Source organism: Acomys russatus, chromosome 9, assembly GCF_903995435.1.
Source record: "Acomys russatus chromosome 9, mAcoRus1.1, whole genome shotgun sequence".
Taxonomy (NCBI): domain Eukaryota; kingdom Metazoa; phylum Chordata; class Mammalia; order Rodentia; family Muridae; genus Acomys; species Acomys russatus.
Genome location: NC_067145.1, coordinates 28,875,009 through 28,887,332, shown reverse-complemented (window position 1 = coordinate 28,887,332; position 12,324 = coordinate 28,875,009). Strand labels below are relative to the sequence as shown.

The following is a 12,324-nucleotide window of genomic DNA, read 5'->3' as shown; positions in this document are numbered from 1 at the left end:
TAGAGCCGATTCAGAGGCGGGGTGTGTGGTGTACAACTGGCTAAAGGAGGGAGGCTTAGCTGGTCTTGATAGAAGGTCTGTCCTCTCTGCAGGGAGCGGTCTTTGGGCTGTATCTGTAGGGAGAAAGCTGTGCGGCATATTCTTCCAGCACACCCTGTTAATGACCATACATGGACCAGAGAAAGGCTTTCCCGTCCCTCTGAGCCCCACTCAGGAAAAGCGTTTTCATCCCTGTAGGACCGAGACCAGGTTCCTTGACTTGACCATGCCCATGTCAACACACACATCCACTCAAGACTTCACACACTCATGCCTTCCTTGGCTCCCTATATCTTGGGCAAAGACTTAAAAGGCCCTGCCATGGTGTGCCCTTGTAGCTGTAGGATAGTCCTACCCAGTACTTGCTTCTGGACACATGGGCCAAGCTTGGCTAAGCCAGACAATATGGAACATACTCACCACCCCTGAGATTTATAAACCCCCTGTGTTTGGGGCTTGGAAGGCTTGCCCTTCAGGCCTCCACTGTGCTATACGTGGCAGCTGTCTCTCTAGTGTTCTTCCACTTTCCAGGCATGGTGATGGTTGCCCTCCTCCATCTCCCCAGGGTCACTAGGCATTGATTGCCTCTTGCTGTAGCTCATCCTGAGGGGTGATCCCAAGTCTGCTCCTGCCTGAAGCATCTGACCTGTGTTCTCTGTCACAGCAGCCCCTTCTTTTCTGAAAACTGGGTTACTTCAGCTCCCCCAGGACCCTCCTGCACTTTGATTGCAGAAATTTTGTGGCCTGAGGAGGTGAACACCTTTTTAAAGTGAGTTCTACCCACAGTAGATTCTCGGTGGAGCTGTGAGTGGTAGCCTAGAGCGGAACACGCCAAGGTTCTCCGGAGTCCCCTCAACCGTTGCCCACCCAGCACTATGTGCCTGGACACATTCTAGCACGTCTCTTCCAATCTTTCTACTGACACAGCCTGGCTGAGGTGGTCAGAGGGTAGTACACTTAACTTGCATATTTGAAAACACCTCACTTCAGAAGTTTTCTTTCGTTCAGGTCTCTCTCTCTCCTCTCTCTCTCTCTCTCTCTCTCTCTCTCTCTCTCTGCCTCTTAGGTTCTCCTCCATAAAAACTTTCTTGTCAGCCTCCAAGACCTGACCCCCTTCTTCAAGAACAGCCTCTTCTAATGTATGCTGCTTTCCAAAATCTGCTGCAGAAAAGAGCTCTTTCCAACCCCTGCTTGCAGAGGGCAACGGCTACTCTGAATGGCTTTCTTTCACAGCAAAGCCTGTTTCTCAACCAGAATCCCTGCTATGATCAAATCATGCAATCCTTACCTGACCGATGCCTCCTTGGCCACTGCCCACCTTTCTTCTGACAGTCTCTCCACCAAGCTATCCCATTTCTTTCTTCTTTCTGCTTCCCACTCCTTTCCTCCCTGGCCAGCCGACCACTGGAGCCGCCATGCCCCTCCAAAGAGCAGTCCGGCTCAGAACCTGACTCCAGGAAGGTTGTTCAGAAAACCAACCACTCCTCCTCCAGTATTCCTTGTGTCGGAGGTAAAGTTTTACAGATCCCTGCCCCTAAATAAAGGCCTGCACTGTCTTACGTCCCTTGTCCCTGGCTTCTCATTTCACCTTATCAGCCTTCAGTTAGCGTTCTGCAAAGAGCTTTTTTCCAATATTGAATTTATGCTCTGCAAATAATTCCCAGCACCTCCCAGGAGTTTGTAATGACCTGTCTCCTTTTTTCCTCTCTTCATCTAGGAGGCTTATTTGAATATGTATCTGCAGCCAACTATTTTGGAGAGTTGGTGGAATGGTGTGGTTTTGCGCTGGCCACCTGGTCCCTTCGGGGCGGAGTCTTTGCCCTGTTCACCTTCTGCGTGCTGTACACCAGAGCGAAGCAGCATCATCAGTAAGTTTTAAAATATTTTTGCATTCTTAGTTTGTTCTCAGACTTTAGCATAACAACTTCCAGGCTAGACTTTCAGAATGCCCATATTAGTTTGAATTGCTAATGCCAACTGCACAAAAGGTGAGAGCCGAAGGGCAAGGCTCTCAGCTTTGGGAATTCCCCCCCAACCCCCCAACCTCCGGGCATCCCCCTTGTACCAGTAGCAGGGTGTCTTTACATGAGGAAGGGAAGAAAGAAGTCATCCAGAGAGCCAGGGAAGGTACCTGCATCACTGTTCTATTGCTGAGAAAAGACACCGTGACCAAGGCAACCCGTGTGAAAGAAGGCGTTTAACTGAGAACTGGCTTACGATTTCAGAGATTTAGTCCACCAGCTTCATTGTGGTAAGCACAGCGGGCAGGCATTATGCTGGAGCAATGGAGACCTACATCCTTACATCTTGATCTGGGGGTGCGGTGGGTGGGGCACAACTGTACTTGGCATGGACCCAGCCAAGTGACTCCCTGTAACAAGGCCGTACCTCCTAATCCTTTCATAGCCCTACTTCCTGGTGACTACTCAACTATATGAGCCTCTGTGGGGTCATTCTTATTCACACCACCACAACCTTCTGAGAAAGGTATTAAAAAAAAAAAAAAAAACAGGGCGAGGGCTGGAGATATGGCTCAGAGGTTAAGAGCGAGCGCTGGCTGTTCTTCTAAAAGTCCACAGTTCAGTTCCCAGAAACCACATGGTGGCTCATAACCATCTGTAATGAGATCTGGTGCCCTCTTCTGGCATGCAGGCACACATGTGGGCAGAGTACTGGGTATATATTAAATAGATGGTTTTAAAAAAGAAAGAATGGAAGGAAGGAAAGAACCACAGACAGACAGACATTATCAAATGTAATGTGCCAGAAGAGAGAGCTGCTTGTTGTCTGTGTCCGTTAACCCAGCTGCAGAGAGAGTAAAGGTAGCAGCTTTGTCCCATTGGGATGGGAGAAGCCTGGGAGTCTGTTCCATGGAGTCTGGCTTGCGTATCTTATAGGGCTTCCTTTTCCTCCTAGTGATGGTGAGGTACCCGCCTCCATGCCTTCCTGCTGTCTAACCTCAGTGTGTACTGGGAACAAGCAGCAGCTAGCACAGGAAGGATGCCTTTTCCCACCTCAGATACCAACACTGGTTTCTGCCAGGGAATAGGGCGGTGACTGCTGTAGCTGTTTCGGGCTGAGAAGGGGCAGAGTCTATGGGGCATGTGAGTCTAAAGAGAAAGAAGTCTTATGAGATGCTCTCCCAGGGCTGGGCCAGGTGCCTGCGGTAAGAATCTTGGGCTCTTTCTGCAGAACTATCTGTAGGAACAAAAGGCAGAAGGACTGGAAAAAAGAATGCTGGAGGCCACGTTAGCACATCCCAGAGGGTGGTGAACCCTGGACCTACTTCCAGGCATATTGGCAGCTATTGAGTGGCTAGAATTACAATGAGAGGGGTCCCCCAGGGAGAGAGATTGGATTTTAATTGTGAGAGCCAGAGAGCTTGGATCTCTCCCTTCCCACCCCCTCTTGTTTTTTGAGACAGGGTTTCTCTGTGTAGCCATGGCTGTCCTCTTCCTCCCTGAGTGCTGGGACCAAAGGCATGTGCCACTAAGCCCTGTTGGAGAGAAGAAATTTAATCACCATTTGATTATTAGGTTAAAACAAGCATGGGCCTGTCTCTTGGCTTCACGTAAGTGCTGCAGTGTTGAACTGAGCCCAATATCCAAAAAGTATGATTCCTTTAATCCCTTTAGAAAAGTATGCCAGCCGTCCTACCCCAGAGCTGTTCTTTCCTGCTGGGTGTTTAGGACTAGACAGGTGGCCAACATCGATCACTTTTATCTTTTAGTGTCTTAGATTGGGTTTTATTGCTGTGACCGCAGCAACTCATATAAAAGATAACATTTAATTGGGGCTGGCTTACAGATTCAGAGGCTTAGTCCATTATCGTCATGGCAGGAAGCATGGCAGCGTGCAGGCAGACATGGTGCTGGAGAGGGAGCTGCGAGTTCTGCATCTTGATGATCCGCAGGCAGGCGGCAGGAGGAGACTGCGTAGCTTGATCACCGGAGACCTCAAAGCCCATTCCCCATTGTGATGCTTCCTCCGACAAGGCCACACCTCCTAGTAGTGCCACTCCCTGTGAGCTTGTGGGAGTCATTTTCTTTCAAATCGCCACAGGCACCTTGCCCTGCGTCACTAGTCACTATCTCTCCCTCCTTTCATCATGTACTGATGGGGCTGGCTGACTTCCATTGCTAAGCTTGCTGGTCTCTCTTTGTCTCCTCCATATTCTCCCTAGCCCCTAGTCAGCTGCCAAGACTACAGCTTACAGCCTGCCTGCCTGCCTGCCTGCCTGCGTTATCTCGCAGACTCCAATAAAACTGTCTCCCATCCTCCTCTTGATGCCATTTAAAATTTTTTTGATAAGGAGAGACCCTGATTTCCTGGCAACACAACGAATGTCTTGGGATTTCACTAGGAAGGCTTTCATTTGGAAAATGGAATTATTTATTTCTAATTCCTATACGTCTCATATTGAAATGTTGAGAGGGACTTTCTCGGTCCCTGTCTATTGGAGAAAACTGCTTCACAACGGACTTGACCACCACATTCTTCCCCTGACCCAATTTTCAAAAGTATGAATGCTCATTTGTCTACTTAGAGCCAAGGTGCCGGTTAGTGTTCCTATCAGATATTGCAGATGTAAAGAATAGCAGTGTGAGGGGCCGGAGAGATGGCTCAGTGGTTAAGAGCACTGTCTGCTCTTCCAAAGGTCCTAAGTTCAATTCCCAGCAACCACATGGTGCCTCAAAACCATCTATACTGAAATTGGATGCCCTCTTCTGCCATGCAGGCATACATGCAGATAGAGCACACATTACATTAAATAAATAAAATCTTAAATTAAAAAAAAAAAAAAAAAAGCAGCCAGAACACTCCGTGGTCCTGAGCACAGTGAGCCTGGGGCTGAAATGGAACTAAATCTTGGTTCCTTGGCTCGTCCAGTGCCCTGTTGGACAAAGGAATAGGAACCTCTCTGTCTCCTCCCTGAAGCTGGCTCTCTCTAGCTCTGTAAACATGGTGCAGGAGCCTGGGTGAAGGAGAGCAGCTGCCGAGCAGACTCTGCAAATACTGCTCCTGGCTCATCTCAGAGCTGGTGAGCTTTTCCTAAAGGAGGAAGCTGGGGTGGGGTGGGGGGCGGTGACAGGGCACTGAGCCATGGGTAAGTGTGGAGATCCAGAACCTTGCCTGGTGACAGATTAGATTGTACTGGTTGCTCTTGGCTGACAGATTGGACATCCCCTTTCTGGTGGACAAGGGAACTCAAGTAGACAAAAGGCAACTCTGATCCAAGATTTCTCTCTCTCCTCCTCCTCCATCTCACTGTAGATGGACAAACTAGCTCCAAGAATCCTCCCAAGTTACTACTTGGCTGCCTTCTCGAACACTGGCTAAAGTTAGACAAATGGAAAAGCCCGAAGCATGGCCCCAGTGTCTCCTGGAATGCTTTTAATGCAAGAGCTGGTGGGATTTGCCTGTATTCACATTGCTTTCTCATTAGTAGAGTCTAAAGACAACAGAAGATATTACAGACTTGTAAGCAGTTGGTGACACCAAATTAACCAGAATTTTGGGTCAGACAATGGTAAAGGTGGGCCCATTAGTCCACTTGCTTCTCCTTGATCAAGGCTACTTAACTGCAAAGACTTGTCAATTCCTGTTCCCAATGAGTGAATGACCCAAAAGATGGTGAGAGTCACTTGGACAAATCCATTCCTGTTATAAAGAGGATAGGCACTTCAGGTCCAGGGAGTTGTACGGGACTCAATAGGAATCTCCTGCTCACTGTCAATGCTGGGTTCACTTTTACAAGGAGCATGTGCCCTTTGTGTATCTGCTACTTACACTCATTCAAAACCAAAACCTTGGTTGTGTAGATCACTAAGACTGCCTTGTATTTTCTATATGGTTTACTGGGGAGCTTATAAGCCTCATGTAACACTGTGCCTATATAGTGTTAACTTACCGTGTAGCAGTGTTGCCCAGCACCGTCTCCATGCCAAACAGCTGCCATGACGTGAACTGGGAAAACTTACAAAAGATCATCGTGGCCAGGCTAGTTGATTGTTCATATAGTCATGTTGTCATGTTGTTATGTATCACAACATGACTGGATGGAAAACCTGAGCATCTTACGAGGGTCTAAGCAAGTTATATAAGTGCGCTAAAAGTTTCACACTAACTTGACACAAGTTAAACTCATCTGAGAGGAGAGAACCTCAATTGAGGAAACGCCTCCATAGGCAGGCCTGCAAGGCATTTCCTTAACTAGTGATCAATGGAGGGGGAGGGGAGGCAGCCCATGTGGAAGGGGGTGGGGATGCTATCCTCGCACGGTTGGTCCTGCATTCTATAAGAAAGCAGGCTGAGCAAGCCAGTAAGCTTCAGCCCTCCATGGCCTCTGCATCAGCTCCTGCCTCCAGGTTCCTGCCCTGTCTGATTTCCTTCTATGATAAACAGGGATGTGGAAGTGTAAGCCAAATAAGCCCTTTCCTTGCCAGGTTGCTTTCGTCATGATGTTTCATAACAGCAACAGTAACGCTGACCTAAGACAGTAAATTTTGCAAAAGGTCAAAGTTCAATACACTGAGGTCAAACCTCTGCTGAAATCAGTGGAATTATGGGTCTACTTTTCATAACAATTACAAGGACCGACTTAAAGAATCAAACTTTAAGTGTTTGGTTTTTGTCCAAGTTTTGTTTAAATATCCCACAGTAGTTAGGAGTACCAGACTGGTAAGTTGACCTTCAGAGCGTCAGGTAACCATACTTGGAGGTCACACCAATAGAGGCCGAGAGATAAAGAAAGACTCTTTCCTGATTACCCTCCAAGATCAAGTAGGTCCCAGGGGACTATGAGGCATCTCTCAAAATGTTTTGTAACTGGGGAGACACCCCACCCAGTGAGCTGTAGCCAGTAGACTAAGAGGAAGCGTCTCCCCCATGTTTCCAAAGAAAGCACAGAAAGGGAAGGCCTTTGGCTCTGACTTCCCTGGGAGAGGGGGGAGGGGCCAGAGGCTCCTCTCAAGCTGAATAATCCTCAAGTGGCCACATAAATGACCTCCATAGGTCCACTGGGAGTGGCTATTAAGAGGGGTGGTCACGATGATAACGACTAAAGCTCTCAATGTAAGCTAACCCCAATTAAATGCTTTTCTTTATAAGAGTTACCAGTGGTCATGGTGTCTCTTCACAGCAATAAAACCCTAAGACGATGCCCAAAAAACCAGGGCTTTGTTTTCTTTGACCAGAATCAGAACGAAAGAGAAGGAAAAGGAAGTAACATTTTTAAACTCAGAAAAATGGCCAGGCTTAGCAGAACTGTGTGACAGTTGTAACTTCACTGGGTGCTGGGTTTCTCAGAGGGAAAAGTATAATATCTCATTAAGGGGTAATTATTCCTCCTGTCTCTTTAACATGGCTTTAAGTGAATGTGACTTCCCTGAGGGACCCTTGGCCAAGTGACTAACTTTTCATGAAGTAGTCGGTACTACAGAATGTTCTACTCATTGGAGTAGATCAGAATGTAAGGCCCCACCCAAGGCCACAGGTAGGTTCCGTTCCTTTGACTAGGAACAAGTCGTTTTCCTACTTGACCTCGACAGGGTCCTGATAACCTCAGTGGCCTCTAACGCTCTCCTAAACATTTTCCCCATAAGAATAACGAGCCTAAGTCACTTAGGAAGTGGGCTAAAGTTGGGGAGCATGGGTTACCCATGCCCACCGTGAAATCATTAGCACTTGAACTGGAGATTCCACTGCACCTCACATCCAGCTTCCAGGCAGGGGTCGGGGAGCTAAGGGACCAGAACATCCCCTTCTGGCCTGGAAAAATGGAGCTGGTCACCTTTGGAGCCCCCACCCTTAAACTGCTTAGCCATTTCCTGTATCACATCCTCATCATTTCCAGAAGGATTTCTGAGTGGAGAGTGCCTTTGTCGTTGATTGTTTAAACTGACGTCGGTGTAGGATGGTTTTAAATCCTAAAGAACAGTAATTCAGTTTTGTGGTGGTAGTGTTCAGAAATACTGGCCTTACAAGCTGAGGGCAAAATAATTATCTCATAACAGCCCTTTGGGGGCTGGATGTAGGATCTTGTTATATTATCTTGGCTGGTCTGGAATTAGAAATTCCCCTGCCTCAGCCTGTCAAGTTTTCAAGTAGCTAAGAGTATTGGCATGTAATAATAGGGCTGGCGTGCGTGTGTGTGTGTGTGTGTGTGTGTGTGTGTGTGTGTGTGTGTGTGTGTGTTTGTGTGTGTGTATATAATATTATACAACATATATTGTTTACTATATTATTATAATAATATATATTATATATAATAACCCAATAAACCCAACAACTAAACCGTCAGTTAAATTACTCAAACCTGTCAAAGAGAAATTCCTAGCTTTCTTTCATTGCAGTATAGCGAACAGTTTTGGCTGACAGTGAGATTTTAGTAATAGCATTGGAATTTCAATTTATAAATGCTTGCATTGACAGTCAAGCCCTAGGCCGTTCGCTGCTGTAGCTCGCTAATAGATGTCCTCTTTTGAGAATAAAACCTAAAGAAATTTAAGGGGAGGCTGCCTTCTCCGGGAGCCTGAGTAGCCATACTTACTTAGCAAAATTATTGAGTGCTTGTCAGTCACATGACAGGTCACAGCTGTCTACGAAGTGGTAGACTAGGGACAGATATGCTACTAAATGCTTGCACCTGAAGATCAGCCACAGAAGAAACACTGAAATTTAAGAAAGAGATTAAACTATTGTAATATTTACATGTTTATTGTTTGATGTCCCTTTAAAAAACCTCCTTGGTGTGTCCTCAGGATACAGTGATAGAATTTTTGCAATAGTGATTTGGAAAAAGGAAGACGAAAAAGAACATGTTTGTGGAATGCTGGCGATTCCCATTGCCTCTCTAGCCCAAGGCTGAAAAACATGGCCTGTGGAGTCCTGGCCAGCATTACTTAAACCTGCAGGAGATAAATATTATCCCTGAGGAGGCAGCTATAGAGGATCTGGGAGCATAGGTGTGTTTGAAGTCATAAAATGATAGCTGACTGGAAAACAATTTAAAGACTGATTGGCATAAGCTATGCATGATGAGCGTGGGCAGTTAGCTCTCCTGCGGAGGTGTGTTGAGTCATGGGCTCAATCAGCAATGATAAGACTATTGAAAAGTAGGAGTCTGGCCTGCCCTGGGTCACACAGGCAACAGCTTTAGTTCTAGGGATGGGAAACAAGGAAAAACAGTAAAAGCTTTTAAAAACTATACATATATGCAAACGTATAAATCTTAAAATGTGACTTTTTGAGGTGGACTTGTTATGAAATGCAATGCAGCGAGAGGGGTACCATGGTGTACCCATGTCAGTGTGTGCCCCCGAGAAATTACACCATGCAACAGATCTGCTATAAGGAGGTTTATGGGGGAAGGGCCCTGGGGAAGTGGTGAAAGCAGATGAGTGGACATGCAAACAGGCTGACAGACAGGAGCAGAGCCATGAGGGCAGAGGGAAAGGTGGGGGACACCGAGGACAGAGAGGAGAGAGAGAACACTGCGAACAGAAAGAGAGCTGGGGTGGTGGGCAGTTCTTTTATTGGGCCGGGCACACCTTTCTCATCTGGTCATGATGTAAGCAATTGCTAGGTACCTGAGGGTAGGCCAACAGAATCGCCTGTACACTAACACTTGTGCTTTCGGTCATTTAACTAGATGGGCTCACTTTAATTGTTTAACCAGCATATCTCTCATTCTTGCCTGTATAATGACTTTTCAAACAATTTGACAAACAACCTCGTAGTGGCCCGAGGTGTACATCATCCTCCAGCAGTGTGACACATCACGGGACTCTCGTCTTCGCTGACTTATACTTTGCTGAATACTCCGCCCTTGCCCTCCAGAGACAACTGTTGTCTTCTGTAGCAGCTTCTAGAAGAGCTATACCCCCAGGGCATCTTAAGAAGGAGCTGTGCTGAGTGGCAGAGCCCTTAGCAGGTCTGTGGTGCTTCACCACATCTCGTTGTATAATGGGTACCGTGTTTGCAGGGTTAACCATTTTCTACCACTGGAGAAGGCGCCCATCAGTGGGTTCCATGCCAGAGAGGGGACAGGGCATGCATAGGCCCTGGCCAGCCTCTAGTCATTTTCCTCTTGCATAGGCAGCATGTGACAGTGACTCTGGCAGTCAGCCCCGTATGTTGTTATCATGTCTGTATTTGTGGACTACAGTTAGAGTCACCTAAAGACGGTGAGCACCACAGCATCGCCTCCCTTTTCATTCACTGTCTTATATTTCTGCTACACTAACAAATAATTAAGTTCTTTTGTCATCTTTAAACTGCTTAGCATCTTTCACGCCTATGGAAGCTTCTTTATGGACTATTTCTAAATCTCATAAAGAAAAAAAAATGACTTTTTGGAGATGGGGTTTCATGCACTGACACTCAGGCTGGCCTCGGGCTCCTGGGCTCAAGCCACCTTCCAACCCAGCCTCTCAAGTGGCTGCAGCCACCGGCCTACGGCACAGCCAGGCCCCTTAGTTTCCGCTCTTATCCTGCCTATTCAGTTGTCAGCTCCCGCGGCTGCCTACCTGTGTTGATATAACTATACCAAAATTGAAAATATCGTTTGTTTCAACTGAAGGGCTGAATTGCAGGCATTCCCAATTGTGTTTTAAGTACGCGCCAGCAACTTCCTTCCAAAAGGAAAGGTGAATTATCCACTTCCGAGGCACACTTCAGATATTTGAAATTATTTAAATATGGTGAAAACTATACATAAATGGCAGAGTCCCTATTGTTTAAAAACAAAACAAAACTTAGAGCTAACAAGATGGCTCCATAGGGTAAGGTGTTTGCCACCAAGCCTGCAGATCTCAGTTCAATGCCTGGTACCTACGTGGTGGAAAGAGAGAACCAATTCTCAGAAAGCTGTCTTCTGACCTCCTCACACTTGTTATAGTATGTGGGTACACACACACACAGACACACACACACACACACACACACACACTTTTAAAATGTAAAAAAAAAAGTCATTGGTATTTCTTGCATAATCACTTCTTTTCAGATGCTTATATGGCAAATGAATTGGTTTTAAGCCTTTTTTCTCTCTCATTTTAGGTGGTACCATGAGAAGTTTGAAGATTACCCCAAATCAAGAAAAATACTAATCCCATTTGTGCTTTAGTGTGTTGTCAGTGGCACTGTCTTCCAAGCTGAGCTTCTTCCTTATTTATGAATGGATTCCTCTCCTTAATCCCCCTGCAGCTCCATTGTCCTCAGGAAGGGCTATAGGGGCTTTTGTCCCCTGATAAAGGAATAAGCTGGCCATAACTGTGCAGTTAGGGGCTATGCTGCCTTCAGGGTCAGAAATGGGGAGCCCTGGGTCATTGTGGCTAATGATGCCCCTGGTTTCAAATGTACCTCTTTGGAGTTTTGTGTTTGTTTGTTCGGTTTTTTGTTTTTGTTTTTTTTGTTTTTTTTTGAGACAAGGCTTCAGTGTACACCAGGCTGGCCCTGAACTCACAGGGTTGTGAGGTCACAAGGCCTGTCATAGAAAGAAAACCAAGATGTCAAAACCAAATTTCTTACTGTGAATGTACCCAAGGGCCAACCATGGCTCATGAGGGTGGAAAGCTCAGGGCTAGCCTGGCCTAAAGGAGACCTTGTTTGAAAAAGAAATAAAATAAATAAAAAGCAAATAGGAATTGACTAACACCCCGAGGAAGCGACCACAATCATAAAAGACACCGACCACCCAAGCATCAGCTTGGGAGAGAGTTCTCAACCAGAACACTACCCCACTGGGGCTCGGTCGAGTCCAAGGGCCACTGGTGAAGAGCCATCCCCACTGGACAGAGCAGCACAGCTCCGGGACAGTGAGTGAGTGCACTTAACTACATCCCCATCGTCCTCAGGGGCCAGACTGAAGGAATGGAAGTGATAGGCCTGTGTGCTCTCTGTTCTCACTAAAGATGCCACATGAGACCTCTGCGCACACATGGTACATGCACGGTGCCCACCGCCCACTTTTCTGCACATACCACTGACTGTCACTGCCCCCACCACCTGCCTTCCTTGGGCTCACCTCCATGTGCCCACCACTCCCCTCCCCTGCCCTCTTTTGAGCTGGCCTTCCCAGCAGGGCTTCCTCTGCCCTTTGCTCCCATACACAAACTATTCTCTGTGCCTCTGGTTTGCAGAGTGCCTAGAATGGACATTGAAAACTGTACGGTGTGACTGTTTCATTTTAACAAAAAGCAATGTTTAAAGGGGAAATTTGCTGTCAACCGTTTCCTTCCCCTCCTCTGACCAGCTAACTTGAAAACCTAAAGCACTAGATGT

At 46.8% G+C, this 12,324-nt stretch overlaps 1 protein-coding gene across 1 annotated transcript in view; it reads left to right on the top strand.

Moving 5' to 3' along the window:
* Positions 1-11,183, top strand: part of Srd5a1 (steroid 5 alpha-reductase 1) — a 36,807-nt gene extending 25,624 nt beyond the window's left edge. The window contains exons 4-5 of the mRNA XM_051151056.1: positions 1,757-1,907; positions 11,101-11,183. Of these exons, the coding sequence (XP_051007013.1) occupies positions 1,757-1,907; positions 11,101-11,167 (218 nt within the window). The 3' untranslated portion in view covers positions 11,168-11,183. The remainder of the gene's footprint in view (positions 1-1,756; positions 1,908-11,100) is intronic.
* The last annotated feature ends 1,141 nt before the right edge of the window (positions 11,184-12,324 follow it).